This window comes from Schistocerca americana, chromosome 2 (assembly GCF_021461395.2).
Source record: "Schistocerca americana isolate TAMUIC-IGC-003095 chromosome 2, iqSchAmer2.1, whole genome shotgun sequence".
Classification (NCBI taxonomy): Eukaryota; Metazoa; Arthropoda; class Insecta; order Orthoptera; family Acrididae; genus Schistocerca; species Schistocerca americana.
In genome coordinates, this window is record NC_060120.1 from 559,394,470 (window position 1) to 559,411,266 (window position 16,797).

At 37.7% G+C, this 16,797-nt stretch overlaps 1 protein-coding gene across 2 annotated transcripts in view; it reads left to right on the forward strand.

Moving 5' to 3' along the window:
* The window catches only part of LOC124596205 (glutamic acid-rich protein-like), a 30,099-nt gene extending 13,518 nt beyond the window's left edge, over window positions 1-16,581 (forward strand). For both annotated transcript variants that reach the window (XM_047135254.1, XM_047135255.1), the window contains exons 2-5: window positions 470-671; window positions 12,801-13,133; window positions 13,301-13,408; window positions 16,137-16,581. In XM_047135254.1, the coding sequence (XP_046991210.1) occupies window positions 535-671; window positions 12,801-13,133; window positions 13,301-13,408; window positions 16,137-16,554 (996 nt within the window). In that variant the 5' untranslated portion in view covers window positions 470-534 and the 3' untranslated portion in view covers window positions 16,555-16,581. The remainder of the gene's footprint in view (window positions 1-469; window positions 672-12,800; window positions 13,134-13,300; window positions 13,409-16,136) is intronic.
* The last annotated feature ends 216 nt before the right edge of the window (window positions 16,582-16,797 follow it).

Here is a 16,797-nt window from a genome sequence, read left to right on the forward strand (position 1 = left end):
CCTGACAGAAGAAAATGCTGTAGTAAGTGCGACAGGAGTATCCTGTTGCTGCCTCTGACTCTCATTTGAAACATTTATGTATGTGAAACTCTATCCCAATCTTTTTTAAACATGAAGTTTGTTGCTTTCTTTACATCAGCCATAATGAGCACTGTCACTGAAAAATAGATGTTAGCATAAATGCATTGAAATGAAAATGTTATATAACTGGTACTGTGCATCACCCCATCAGTCGCATTCGCAAAATCTCATTACTCTACTGAAAGATACAAATTGTACCTAGAGTCATTAATTTTTTTTACAAGTTATTAAATGATTTTGAAGGCATGATGTAGTGATGTTCATACTAGTGTGGCGTTATGTCTGATGATGTCTCTGTGACTGAAACGTTTTTCTGTTTACTTGTATTTTCACAAGATTTTCTTTGATAATGTGTCTTGATACAGCATTGAAGAAATTTTGATTTCAGACTCAAAATAGAATTTTACATCAGTGAATTCTAAACAAAGAAATTTGGGCGAGTATTTTGTAAAAATGGCAGACACAATCACAGAACTTGCATACAAGAAGCTGTATGTCAAATTCCCCCAAAGGGTTCCATCAGAGGAAAAAGTGAAGGCGCTGAGTCCACACATTGTCCGTGTGTCTTATCCCAGGCAAAAGAGTGCAAGGTAATAACTTATTTTTTTGTGCAAATATAAAAACCGTTTGTTTCAAGTTCTGTAGTATACACTTCAGTATACATTATTGTACACATTTACACATTAATTAAATTTAAAGCTAAATGGATAGAAGTAGAAATATTTATCTTTCCTGTGTGTCACCAAATGAAACCTTATAACAATCTTAATATTTCAGCAACTTAATAATGGACTATATTGGTCTTGGTCATAGAATTTTTGCCAACATGTGCTGATCTGCCTTCTTCACATATAGCATATTAGCTGTTGACTCATGGAAAGTGGCCCATTTATGGCAATTGAGTTGAAATTGATAGAAGCAATAATCAAACAGTGGAAAATCCGGGACGGAATGTAACAATATTATGAGAAGGAAAGTTACCACTCACCATTTAGTGGAGATGCTGAGTCGCAGATGGGCACAACAAAAAGACTCTCCAATTATAGCTTTTGGCTGTTAAGGCCTTTGTCAATAATAGACAGCGCACACACATGCTCTCACGCGCGCACGCGCCCACACACACACACACACACACACACCAACAAACTCAACTCACAAACACAACTGCAGTCTCAGGCAACTGAAACCACACTCAGCATCTCCGCTATATGATGATTGGCAACTTCCCTTCTCATAATATTGATAGAAGCACTAATATGACAATGTGTGAAGTACATTTGTCTCACTGTCTGTTTAAAGGGAATGCAATATCTTTGAATAGTCCTTTATTTTCCATGGATGGGTTTTAATGATGCAACTTTGTCTATTTTGTAAAATGTGTGAACTTTACACATACATTGTCACATCTGCCTGTGGCAGATTTCATTAACACTGTGAAATAAGTTGTTTTTGGTCTGCTAAATGATTCGTTCAAGCAAATCCATTGTGAAGCAGTAGTATACTGTTACTAGTCACAGAGATGAAAATATTGCAGGTTGTTCACAGGTGACATCAACTTCTCATTGAGCAAAACTGATTTATTGTGTCATTTTGTAACAAATTAGTATCCGAGTTAAGGCTTTGTGATACTATTCAAGGCAAGGCAACTTGGATTGTTATAGTTTCTGTCGCAAGGCCAAAGTCCGTAGAGCACTTGACAATTTAGGAGTCTTCATTACTGCCTGTATATTGTGATTGCCAGGGTCATTTTCATTTCTTTGATTGGCAGCGTAACATCTATTTCATAATTCATCATGTAAATGTGATTTTACTACCATATTTTATGGACTATGAAACACACTTTTTCCTTCGAAAAATTGCCTCCAATATTTAGGTGTGTCATATACCTTAAATTAATATGAAATTGACCATTGTATGATTTAAAATTCTCACCAGTCTTAAAGATGGTCATATGTTCGATGCTGTGGGAAACCTTCCTCTATCTGGCAACATTGGATTCAGCTGGCAACAGCAGTGGACCAATATGACGAACATGAGTTGGGGGGAGATTCATAAGCTTGCTAACACTGTCTCCTTCCCACCCTGCCATCACAAATCCAGAACACTGTCTAGCCTACAATGCGTCATTGCAGTCCATGGTGCCAGTAAACTTGAACTAAAAGTAATTTATGTTTTCAGTAACAGTACAATATTTTTGTTAATAGCTAGTTTCATAATGCAAAATATAAAAAGTGTTTATATGATGTGGGTTATAATTTGAAAGTAGTAGCATATGCAGAGGAACATGGAAACAGAGCAGCTGAGCGATATTTTGGCCCTCCACCAGTTGAAAAACCATTAGCGATTGATGGGCTAGCAAAGAATAACTGAATAAAACGAGTGAGACTAAATGTGCAAATAGATGACTGAATGCAAAAGTCCAAAACTAGAAGATGATGATTTGATATGGATTTAAGGACACCGTCAAAATGGTATTGGAATTAATATAAAAATGATTGAAATAAACACTTGGAAGCTAGCACTACAGTGAAACTTAACAGACTGAAGGGGGGGATTTGGTTGGGTGGTTTATGAAGCGTCATGGCCTTAGCTTGTGAACCAGAACAAAAATATCTCAGAAAATGCGCCATAAGTGTGAAGAGAAAATATTAACTTTCCATCACTTTATTATTCACCACCGAAAGAAAACGAAGGTGGAACTAAGTCAAATAGCGAATATGAATGAAACTCATTTGTCATTTGATGTGCCAAATAACACCAACTGTTGCTATGAAAGGTGCTGAAACTGTAACAGTAAAAACAACTGATCATGACAAAATTCCGTACACTGTTGTCCTTTCATGTTGTGCTGATGGTACTAAACTTAATCCAGTGATCATTTTCAAGCGCAAAACAATGCCAAAACCTTCTGAAATGCTGTCAAGTGTTATTCATGTACATGACAAGGATTGGATGAATCAGGCTAGTATGAAATTATAGATTAACATGGTGTGAGAGAGAAGGAAATGTGCTTTATTGAATAAGAGTTCTCTTCTTGTGCTACGCCAGTTTTAGCAGTCATTTGAAATATTCTGTGAAAGGGAAATTGCGCCAGGAAAATAAAAGCTTGCTGTTCTTCTGGAAGGACTTCATAACTGCAACCTCTTGATGTCTCAATAAATAAACCACGTAAATTGTATACGAGATAGGAATGGAACTGATGGATGATGGATGAAACCCAATGTGAATTCACACCAACAGGAGCTTTAAAATTATCTAAAATCAAACAAGTGTGTCAGTGGATAAAACATTTGTGATCTAGAGTGAGAGAAGACATTATTTTGAAATCTTTCAAGAAATGTCGCATAAATAACAGTCTCGATGGCAGTGAAGACCATCTTATGTATGAAGAGGACAACAACGATGATGAAGAGGAGGAGGAGAAAGAAGAGGATAGTTGTGATGCCGATTTTCAGGAATTTTAAAGATCAGTTTAGTTTTATAAACTAAGAATTTTTTTAGTCTGGCTTTGAAGTCTAATAATAAAAGTGGCAAGTATGTCATTTTGTAAAAAGAATTCCTTAAAAATTAAGGTACGTCATATAGTCCATAGCATCTTACAGTCTGTAAAATACCATATTCTGACAGAAAGAAAAGTATTTTCATAATAAGTATAAATGTTTCATTGTAGAACTTTGAATGTTCAGGCTTTGTTTTCTTTGCTAGTTAAACTTCACTGACTTCATTGTATTGTCATGCTCCATGCACAGTGATTGCTTATGTTAAAGGAAGATCATTTATTGTTATCAAAGTCTTTTAATAACAGATACAATAACAGTTGTTATGAAACAAGTTCCAGTGAGGCGTAAAATTCTAAGATGACTTTCTGCACACTGACCTGGTATGGCACATGTTGGAAATTAGAATTGATGCCTTTGCTTCATATTTATGTTTGCCGCAGTTGCTACGGACGCTTTTATAGATGTTTTATAGATGTTCCTATTAACCCTTGTGTTACATTCGTTCCGTGCGTGTTAATAAAAGCATTTGTGTGTTCACTTTCAAACCATAACTGTGTGTTTCTTTCAAGCTCAATAACAACAGGTTATGGGCCCAGGCACAGTCATCCAGCAGTTTATTTGAAGTGAATAAAAACCAAGTTTTTTTCGTCACATCAAGACGCAGATACAGAACGCTGATATGATGAGTTCAGTCAGTGCTAATTCGTTGCCGTTAATTGAAAAACTGAAAGGAAGAGGAAATTACAATACATGGCAATTTGCAATGAAAACTTATTTACAGCACAAACAATTGTGGCAGTGTATAACGGTCAAGATCAAAGATGAAGTTAAGATATGCACCGCAAGGGTCAAAATAATCTTATCGGTTAATCCTGCTATTTATGTGCATCTGCAGAGCACGTCATCTGCAAAAGAAGCGTGGGATAAATTAAAACAAACTTAAGAGGATTCAGGACTTTATTGAAGAATAGGCATGTTCAGAAAGCTTTTAACAACACGTTTAGAGAACTGTTTGTCTTTGGAAGAATGTGTGTCAAGAATAATTTCAACGTCAAATAAATTGAATGATGTTAACTTTGAAGTGAAAGATGATTGGGTAGAATGTATGTTAGCTGAGCTGCCTAATGAATGCAAACCAATGATGATGGGTTTAGAGAACTCCAGCATGCCAATAACGGGCGATTCCATTAAAAACAAATTACTACAGGAAGTAAAGGATGAAATGTGTGGCAACTCATATGTTAATGATGTGGCTCTCCAGGCGAATAAAAAAGACAAGCAAATCAGCTCACACCACAATCTCAGAGGTCCGAATGTTACAACTGCAACAAATATGGACACATAGTGAAACAAAGTCATAGTAAAAACAAGGCAAGCGAAAAATCAGTAATTAAAGAAACCAGTTAGAAGACATTTTTCATTATGCCACCGTCAACTAAAGCTATACACAAGGACTGGTTTGTGGATTCTGGCGTGTCAGCTCACATGTCAAACCATCCATGTGATTCAAATTTTGTAGCGTCAGTTCCCAGTTCACAAGTGGTCGTGGCCAACAATGAAAATTTACCCGTTAAAGGGACAGGTTGGATGTATATTAAAGCTGTGGCAGGCTGAGAGAAAATAAATACTAAGGGGACGGATGTACATTATGTTCGTCAGCTGAGTACAAATTTACTTTCTGTAAGCAAAATAGTGCAACAGGGTCACTCAGTCATTTTTGACAATAGAGGCTGTCGCATTCGAGATAGCTACAGCATCGTTAATGAACGGAATGTATAGGCTGGACCAACGAAGTGATCGCAGTGCAAAAACAAAATATGCATCTTTGTCTATTGATGCAAATCTATGGCACAGAAGATTAGGCCACCTATACTCAGATGCGATGGAAGAATTACGAAATGGTTTGGCTAATGGCATAAAATATAAAGGAGCCGTCGACACTCCGTGCGTTACGTGCCTAGAAGGTAAGCAAACTAGATTTTTCTTTCCTCACTCCACTTCTAGAGCTAAAAGAATTTTGGAGTTAGTGTATTCAGATTTGTGTGGTCCAATGCAAACCACATCAATTGGTGGAACTAAATATTTTCTAACTCTGATTGATGATTTCTCTAGAAAGAGTATTTTGTTTACTGTCAGAAATAAATACCAGGTACCTGACATTATATGCAATTTTAAAAAGTTCATAGAGAGTCAGATAGACGAAAGGCTGTAGATCTTGCGAACTGATAATGGAAAAGAATATGTAAATGAAAGGCTGAAAAAATTTAAGAAAAGGAGGAGTTAAACGTGAACCCACTGTTCCCTACACTCCAGAACAAAATGGTGTTGCAGAAAGGTACAATAGAACAATTGTGGAAAAGGCAAGATGTATGTTATTTGAAGCGAATTTTTGGGGAGAAGCAGTCTTTACCGCAGTTTATCGCATTAACAGATCACTGACAAAAGCTTTGAACAACATAATGCCAGAGAATCTTTCTCAGGAAAGAAACCTGACCACCGACATCTAAGATTATTCGGCAGTAAGGCATTTGTCCACATACCAAAAACCTTTAGGTGCAAATGGGACAAGAAATGTGTTCAGTGTATGCTCGTCAGATACTGTGAAAACAGCAAGGCATACCGGTTGTTGCATCCAGTTCAACAAAGAATCATTAAATCCAGAGATGTGATATTAAAAGAAGAAATAATTCAAGAGAATCATAACAAGCCAGGAATGTGTGATCATTTGCTGGAACCAAATCAAATATCTATTCCATTTACAAATAAGGAGGAGAACAGTATGATTCAAGATGACTTGGGGGACAACAGATCAGTTAACAGCATTTCAGAAGAAACAGGCTCAGTGGAAATAGAAGAAGAATCGGAACTGCCTCAACAAGTGCTCTGAAGATCTCCCAGAATACCCATACCGAAGAAGATGGATGATAATGTGACCTATTGTACTAAAGAAGATTCGCAAGAATCAGAGCCATCAACTTTGGAAGAAGCTTTGCAATCCAAGGATTCAGAGAAATGGTTTCAAACAATAGAAGAAGAATTGAAGTCACATGCGGAAAATAAAACTTGGGAATCAGCTATCCTACCTCAAGGCAAAAAAGCGATTGATGCTATTTGCGTCTTTAAGGTAAAAAGAGACTTACAAGGACAGATAATTTGCCATAAAGCTCGACTTGTAGTTAAGGGATGTTCACAAGTTAAAGGTTTAGACTATGAAGAAACATACCCACCAGTGATACGACACAATACACTCAGATGTTTGTTTAGTCTAGCTGCTAAATACGACTTGGACATTGATCATTGTGATGAGCTGACAGCTTTTTTTGCAGGGTGATTTTAAAGAAGAAATTTATGTTAAAACTCCCACAGTTGACTACGTGACAAATACAGTCAAATATGAAGGTATTAAAAGACTCAAGAAAGCAGTGTATGGACTTAAACAGGGAAGTCACTGTTGGAATATCAAACTGGACAGAGTTCTACTAAGTTTAAATTTCGGCAGGTCCACCACTGATCCATGTGTTTATCACAGAAACCAAGGAAGTGATGTATTAATTGTAGCTGTTTACGTAGATGACATGCTGATATTTTGTAACAATATGCAACAGAAAATTGCATTTAAAGAACAACTAAAGGAACAACTTAAACTAAAGGACCTTGGAGAAGTATCCAATTGTCTAGGGATCCGAGTGACAAGAGATCGTAAACTTGGGCTTTTATGGTTGGATCAGACTCATTATATAAATCAGATTTTACGAAAGTATAACATGGAAGACTGTAATTCAGTATCCACGCCGCATGACAATAACCAAGTATTAACTCATGAAATGAGCCCAAAAACAGAGAAAGAGATGCCATGAAGAAAGTCTGACATAAAGAAGCCATAGGTAGCTTAATGTATGCACAACTAGGTACTAGACCAGATCTAGTATATGCAATTGGAGTTGTGAGTCGATTTAATAATAACCCTGGAATATCCATTGGCAAGCTGTAAAGCGAATCCTAAGGTATATAAAGGGTACTACAGAGTTCAAGCTACAATTTTCCAAAGAAGATCATGACATCACAGGTTACATTGATGCTGACTGGGCTGGGGACATAGGAGATAGAAAACCAACAACTGGATTTTTTTTATTAATGTCACAAAGTGCAGCAATTTCATGGAATAGTAAAAATCAACCAACAGTAGCTCTCTTGACGACAGAAGCAGAATATATGGCTTTAACTTCTGTGTGTCAGGAAGCACTTTTGCTACAATGTCTGCAAAGAGAGATATCCCCTTTCCCAAAAGAGGGCCCGATAAGATTGTTTTGTGACAACAAAGGTACAATTGATCTGTCAAAGACAAGTGGATACAAAGTTCGTACTAAATACATTGACACCAGGCATCATTTCGTCAGTGAAAAGATAGATACAGGAGAAATCACAGTGGAGCAAATTTCCACAAATGGAATGCTTGCAGATATGATGACAAAGCCACTACCTAGGACCAGACATCAGCATCTAACACTAGAATTTGGATTCCGAGAATGAAGTACTGAGATACATTGCATCTAGTGGGGGTGTTGGAATTTAGAATCAATGCCTCTGCTACATATTTATCTTTGCTGAAGTTGTTACGGACGCTTTTATAGACGTTCCTATTAACATGGTTGTGTTTTGCATACCCTTGTGTTACATTCATTCTGTGTGTGTTAATAAAAGCATTATGTTCACTTTCAAACCGTAACCGCGTGTTTATTTCAAGTTCAATAACAACAGCACACAACGTCAGCAGGAGATACAATGGACAGATGCAAGAGACAAGAGCTAATAACTTACAGATTTGATAAAACTATAAACAAACTTTTGTTTGCTTTTTCACAAATGCAGTGTCTAGGTAATGACAGTTACAAAATTCTCCAGCCATATGCTTTGAACATCCAACTCTTATAGATTTTATGATCTGATTGTGTTGTCAACAGTTTTGTTTGACCATGAAAAACATATCTTTCAACATAATTTGGAACAGAAATGTTCATAACATTGTCATTATTGTCAATGATTCATGATATCTTAAAAGTTCTTGTAGTTGTTTTAGTCTTTGTGAGTTCCATAATTCCATGACAGAAGTGCATGAGGAATAGTGTGTGGCTGAGTGTTCCCATATGACTGCACCAACAGATGTCATTTCCAGAATGAGATTTTCACTCTGCAGCAGAGTGTGCACTGATATTGTCTTTCCTTTTGAAGCTGTACAGGTAAACTGGATATTGGCTGTGTACTGTTCAGTAGTGTGCAGTGTCTTGACTGGGACTTACATAACCAAGTGTTGGGTGTTGGCGAATACACAGGAAAAGTTGGTGAATCTTTGACCCATTTCACTATTGTCCCATTTGTTCTGCCATGTATCTACTTTCCTCTTCATGAGTTCGGCTTTGGTTGTTATCCTTTGGCCTAAGATTTGTTTGACTTTCGTCAAACCCTGTTTACATAACTAATTTGAGGATGCATGACATCTTAATGTAATTTCTACTGGGTAAATTTTGAGATTCACCAGTACATTATTGGTTGGTATAGTGCCAAAGGCACCTGTGAGTTTCTCTGTGCACATCTTGCTGTGAAGCTTATGATGAATATGAAAATGGCATTGTGATAGGTCGTCAGCACATGCAGCGATAGCTTTTAGTTAGCTGTGAGACATGGGCAATTTTGTGCATAATGTTGCTTGCATCATGTGAAATTGTCTGAATGTGCTGTGCGAAGTTGCACTATTCATCCAGTTGGATTACAAAGTGTCATGTGACTGTTTGTCTGTTGATAGAGATGTTTTCTAATTTAGTTATAGGATTTCTGCACAATGAAAGTTGACCTTTAAGGCGCATATGTGTAGTTTAATTTGGGGCTATGTTACTTTGTTGTCCACTCCCCTTTGCTATACTTGAGAGACGACTCTATTTGCCATTTCCTCCAGCTCAGCTGAGTTCCTGACACCACAGTTAGGATGTAGTCACATAGGCCATCATTCCGTTGACTTTGTCACCTTCTTCCAGTTGGCACAAGAAATGTTTGACTGCTAAATCCCTACTGGCCCTCATGTTGATCACTGTGGGCACCTGTTAGTTGTTTTTATTACATTGCGTGTGCCAGCTATCCATTCTACAACTCTGCCTCTATAATAACTAATAAAACTTGGTATGGGTACCGAGGTTCCTGTAGTTCAAGAATCCGGGCAAATAACGTGGGCCAACATAAATTATCAAATGCTCCTGCAATGTCAGTTAATGCTGTAAATGCATATTTTTGTTATGTATGTCTGTTTTTTTTTGACACCTTGTTAAATGCTTCTTCAGTACATTTCGTTCTCTTTATGCCAAACTTGCAATGATTAAGTCTTTGAAGCGCCCAATGTGAGTGTAACCTGTCGCCAAGCAGCCTTTTCTGTACCTTTGTAAGTATTTTTAACCAAACAGATTGGTCTGCTAATTTCCAGCCGGCAGGCCCCCCTACCTGGTGTTAAGGAATCATTCTGTAATCTGATTGTGAATGGAACAGTTTGTACTTTTATTTGTTTGAGAACTTGGGCATTAGTATTATCTGATCCTGTAGCTTTCAATGTTTTAGTTTTGTTATGGCTGAGGATGCTACTTATGGATATGGTGTAGTTATCCGTGTTGGTGTATTAGTTGTTTAGCATGTATCTAAGTTGCTTGTGGAATTGGTTATCATCTTGGAGCAGTTTGGCTGAACTTTTGGCTGAACTTAACTCCGGCTTTAGCCAACTTTCAGTGCCTATAACGATTTGAGCATCACTGCTTTCTATTAGTGCTCGGAGCTCTGGTGTTTTCCCAACACAGCTATGACAATTTACAACTGTTATACTGATGGTTCCTGTATCTATGTTCTTCCAGTGTTTGGCCTGTACCCTTTGATACTGAAGCCCTTTTGTGTTTTTCCGAGACCCTCTAACCTAAAATACTTCCCAGTCCACATCACACAGCCCCTGCTACCCATGTAGCTGCCTCCTGCGTGTAGTGGACTCCTGACCTATTCAGTGGAACCTGAAACCCAACCACCTTATGGCACAAGTCGAGGAATCTGGAGCCTACATGATCACAGAACTATCTAAGTTTCTGATTCAGACCCTCGACTTGGCTCTGTACCAGAGGTTGGCAATCAGTCCTGTCAACTATGCTGCGAATGGTGGGCTCTGCTTTCATCTCACAAGCAAGCTTGAAAGCCTTTACCAGTTTTGTTAGCCGCTTGAAACCAGAGAGAATCTCTCCCGATCCAAAGTGACACACATTATTGGTACTGACATGGGCCACCACCTGCAGTTGGCTGCACCCTGTGCTTGTCATGGCATCTGGAAGCACTCGTTCCACATCTGGAATGACTCCACCTGGTATGCATACAGAGTGCACATTGGCTTTCTTCCCATTCTTGGCAGCCATCTACTACTACTACACCAACCACTGGCAGTCACACAAGTAAATAAGACCATGAAGAGAAATAGGCACACACTGTTACAGTTCCTACAGCACCATCTTTGGGGATCTCAACTCCCCATACCCAGGCGAAAAAGCACCATCTCCTTCGGTATCTACCAGTGACAGAGTGCTCTTTCACAAACTCTCTGCAGACATATACGGACCAGCAAGGAGGCACAAGCCAACGGCTGAAAGACCCCTGGACTGTGGGCCACTGGCCTCGCCTGCTTCTCTTCAGTTCCTGTACTGAATAGGAACTTGCAGCTCTTGCATGAGTCCTGGCTGTCAAAAGTTGTGGAAGTAAAAAAGAAGAAATCTTGAGAGGAGGCTACCCCAGTGACCTTGGAGCTGCCAGATCTCCTTGTGGCATTGGGATCTGAACCTGTGTGTTGTTGTTGTTGTTGTTGTTCTTGTTCCATCCCCACTGATGACAGTGACAGTGCAGTGACAGTGAAATGCCTTCTTGGCCCCATTGTGCCTAACCAGAACACCCTAATTACTGTCACCTGCTGGAACAAGAACAACTAATGCTCTCTTGTTCTGTAATCAGTGTTGCTCTCCAAGAAATGGATTTCGCTGATTACCGTTTTCCAAGTCATCAGTTATACTGTGCATTCTGTTGGAAACCTACTGGTTCCAAAAGAGCATCTATAGGCGTCTGTGCTCTAGTTTGCACAGATGTTGTGAGTGGATTTCCCACTGTACCACATTAGAAGTAGTAGCAGTGCAAGTGGGAAGGACCCCAGCATTTGTAACATCTTTTTACCCTAAGGCAGGGCACTTATTTATGATGAACCTTAATCTGACAACATTATTCCCTCACCCGTTCTCCCTTTTTTGAGTATTTAGGAGCTTCAGTGTGCACCACCATCTGTGGGGAAGTAACATGTCTTCTGGCAGGGGCCTTCTGATTGTCCTTTTTCTGACCATGATTTATGTCTTAATGAGGGTACTCTTACTTACTTTTGTGCTGCCCATGGCAAGTTTTTGGCTATTGATGATATGATCTCTCTCCCAGTCTGTGGCATTGCCACAGTGGTCAATGCATGATGAGCATAGTGACAGTGACCACTTACTGGTGATACTGTCAATCCATTGTCATGGACCAATTACTGGGTAGAGCTCTCTGAAAAGCCAACTGAAAGTGGTGTATCTCTTATGTTACCTTTGTTTCCTCTTTGTCATATTGCGTCGGCGATGATGGGGGAAATGTTTCTGATGTGACCACCTGCTCTTTCAAATCGTAGAAAAACTGTGTATGTTTAGGGCTTGACTTCATTACCAGGGGTAGACTAATTATATGATCATGAGTGTTTTAAAGCAGTTGAAAGAAGAATAAATTACTGTTGGATGAACCGTACAACCTGGAGGAAACTGTATATTTCAGTATGTGTTTGATATTTTTTATAGTAAATGCTGCTCATTGTAGGGGAAGTTGTCTTTCAGTGGTCAAAGACCACGAACCGAAACATCATTCCGAAATAATACCATACACTTTACTTAATTGTTGTAGATCTATTCTGATTATTCGTTTCGCCTCCTTGAATCAGAATATGAAATTCACTTACTGTGTGTTGTATTTTGCAGTGTGTAGCTGTAAACTGCACAAGATTCATATGCATATTCCATATTTTTGCACTATTTCTGTTTAATTAGTTACTGATGTTAGCAATTAATTGTAAAGAATGATAAGATTCTGTAAGATTATTTTTATTTCTTCAGTCAGTTGATTGTAAGAAATATTTTCCCATAGGTTTTGTCATATAGTATTGGAGAGCCAATCTGTTGTTCCAGAAGTTCTGAAACAGTTGAACAAAAAAGAATATAAAAATGGACATCTCAGCGTGGAGCTGCCAAGAAAACTTAAATATATAAAAAATGAACAAAAACCTCCTATTCAAGAAAAAAGTAAGACCTTAAAAGAGAACAAAATTGGAAATAAACACAAAGCAAAAAATAAACTATCTGTTGATGATAATAGCATTGTGCCTCAAACAGAAGAAGTTGAAAGCTCACGCATTACAGCTGGCAAACATGTGAGGAGAAGAAGTGGGAAACCTGCAGCTGGTGGTGGCAATGACCGAAGGTGATGACTTGTATAATTTTACTTAGAATATGGTTTCATGCTTGTATATTGTTTCAAATACAGTGGTCAGAGAAAATTGAATATCTACAATCTCATTTTTAAATTACTGTGTTTTAGTATTGTCATATTAGCATGACTTATTACTCTTCTTGTTTTTCGTGTAACAGACTATGGATAAAGAAGTTGCCGTTTAAAACAGAAGACAAGGACCTTGTAGCTACTTTTCCTGGATGCATTTGGGCTAAGGTGTACAGAAGCAAAGCTTCAAAATCCAGGTAAGATACAATGTTGCAGTTTTCAGTCCAAAGATCGGTTTGCTGTAACTCTCAGTGATAGTCTATGCTGCACATGTCTCGTCATTGCTGAATAACTACATCCATTTGAGCCTGTTCACTGATCCATGCCTAAGCCTCTCTCTACATTTTTACCCACTCCCATTTCTCTCCATGACCAAATTGACTGTAATACTTTGATACCTCAAGATGTATCCTATCAACTAAACCCTTGTTTTAGTGAAGTCATGCCATAGATTTCTTTCCTTTGTGATTTTATTTGGTACCACCTCATTATTTGTTTGATCTACCCATCTAATCATCACCATTCTTTTATAGCACCACATTTCAAGAGCTTCTGTTCCCTTCTCATCTTAAGTACTTATCATCCCCAGTTGACTTTCGTATGAGGCCACACTCCAGATAAATACCTTCTGAAAAGACTTTCTGATGCTTAAATTTATATTACATGTTTACAAATTCCTGTCTTTCTAAAATACTTCTCTTACTATTACCAGTCTGAATTTTATGTCCTCCCTACTCTTGCCATCTTCATTTATTTTGCTGCCCAAAGAACTAAACTGATCCATTACTACCAGTGTCTCATTTCTTATTCTAACTACTTCTGCATATCCTGGGTTAATTTGTCTATGTTCCATCATCCATGTTTTGCTTTTGTTGATGTTCATTGTATATCCTCCTTTCAAGACACTTTCCATTTGATACAACTGCTCTTCCAAGTCATTTGCTATCTCTTACAGAATTACTGGCAGACCTCAAAGTTTTTATTCTATCTCCCTAAATTTTAATTCCCTTTCTAAATTTCTCCTATATTTCCTTTCTTGCTCATTGTATTGCTTGATGACATTGGGGGTATGCTGCAACCCTGTCTCACACCACTACTGCTCCCCTGTAATGTCCCCTTGACTTGTACAGTTGCATTGTGGTTTCTGTACAAGTTATAAAAAACCTTTCACTCCCTGTATTTTATCCTTGCTGCCTTCTAAAATTCAAAGAGTGTAGTCCAGCTAAATTTGTCAAAAGTTTCCTCTAGCCCTATAAATGCTGTAAATGTAGGGTTACCGTTCTTCAGAATAACCTCTGACAAGAAACCCTTGTTACCGAAAGTTATGCTCAGTTGGCAGATTTCGACGAGAATGGTACTGAAATGTGGTTGTGTAATACAATAAGTGCCTTAATATTGTTGGGAATTAAATAGAAAGGTAGATTAAAACTCCAATCTTTCACATAAAAATAACATTTCTAAGCAAAATGTCCTTGTTTTATTTTAATTTTAAAATGGCACTTACTAAAAAAAAAAAAAAAAAAAAAAAAAAACAACCCTCATACAACCAAAATTAAACCATCCAGTGTCCACAGGTTGTTTTCTTTCATGATTGTTAAACCATGTTTTAGCGATGATTAAAATCATACTCTATCCAAAATTTACCAGGTGAGTTCCTCTTTCATTCCTTTCCCCCAATCCCTATTTTGTTACACCTTTCCTTATCTTCTTTTTTCTACCATTTTATTCCAGTCATCAGTTGTAATTAAATGTTCTTCTCCCTTAACTATCAGAATAATACCTTTTATCTAATAATCCATTCTTTCAGTGTCTTCTTAAGTCTCTTCTCCAGTTGGTGTATAATGTTGTTTTACTATGATGGGTGTTGGCTTTGTGTTTCTGTTCATGAAATCCAACAGGTAAGGGGGAGGAGGTTTATGTAAGTGTAGCCAGTGTTGCTATGAAGGCAACTTCGAGATTGTTCTTCGTTATCAAAATGTTGATTATCAGAGGTTTTGTATCGTGCTGCTTCCTAATTTCCTGTTTACTGAAGTCATTTGAATATCAGTTGTCAGATAATCTTTTCCAAACTGTGTTAAATTAGGATGTTGGCTGCTGCATAAGTTTTTGCTCACTCTACGCACAATGATGTTTTTGGCGATGTTGACTGAGTGCTATTAAGATCACTGTGATAAAAGAAAATTCTGAGTGCTTTTGTGAGCTTATATGTTAAAATTTGATGCAGGAAAAAAATTTAAAAAAATTGCAGTATATTGAAACATGTCAGAACACAGTGGAAATGCTAGGTAGTGTAGGGGTTTTAATGAAGCTCTTTACAGTTCTACTGTGAGAATCTCCTGTCACTGTTGGATGAAACAGATTTATCATCACCTACAAGAGGAAAAGCCTGTTTTGTGTACATAAGATAGCAAGGCAGTCAGTGGAGGTTTGGCCAGCATTCGCCTCTGATATTTGTTTTGTGTTATTGATTTTGAAATTAATATGAATAGGATCTGAAATATTGCCTCTCCTTTCACATTCACTAGATATTGTAATGGAACTGAAGTGTATACTCAAAGAATTATGCTTTCACATGTCGTTGTGTCACAGTAAAACATTTATTTTGTTGACTGCATCAGCGATCTCAGCCTGTTTAGCCAAGTATACTTAGTTTCTGTAATGCTCTTTTCTCTGTTGAAAGCAATGTTTCTGCGTTAGAAGCATGTGAACACTTCACTCAAGAAGGGTTGCTGCTCAAGCTGTCGCAATTTTCGACAACATTTGTTTTGATTATAAATAAGTTTCAGATACTATAAACATAAACATAAACCTATACAAAAGCCTGAATTAACAAGGCGTACTGTGTTTTAAGTACTATTAAGAAAATGAAAAATGAGAGTGCATGAAAATGTCATTTAAGTTAACAAATTAATTCTATTTTTACAGCCGTGCTATATGCAAGTTCACTACAGCACAGCAAGCTGCTGCTGTTGTAGCAGATCCTAGTAAACACAAGTTCAAAGGAAAAGAGGTGGTTGTTGAATTAGCTAAAAGTCAACAGCTAAGGGGAAGTGGGATGAAGAAGAAATATGGACTGAAGAATGAAAATTCTGTAATGGACATAGCGGGAGAAACTCTTAAAACAGAATCAAAAGTAGAAAGTGAAACTGACACTGAATTGAAGGAAAATGAAAATAATGGTGATGAATCTATGGACACTGATGATGATGATGATGATGATGATGATGATGATGATGATGATGATGATGATGACAGTGACGATGACGACGACGGTGATGATACATTGGAGAGTGGTGATTCCACTGGTGATCTTGATGTAAATAGCTCTGAGAATGATGATTAAAATAAATAGATAATTTGCTGTGCATTATTTATGCTAACTCTTGCCAAGGCCACGGCTGACCACTTCCCAGATTTATCACGTATTGTATACCTGTAATTGTCAGTGTGATACCACCTGATAGGTGAGTGGTAGTATTACCGACTACTGTTAATGGCCTGTGTCATCAAGACAATGTATAGAGTTCAAGTGTTCTGCATTAACGAAAAATTGTTCAGGACATTTTCCTTAAAAATCATGACTGCT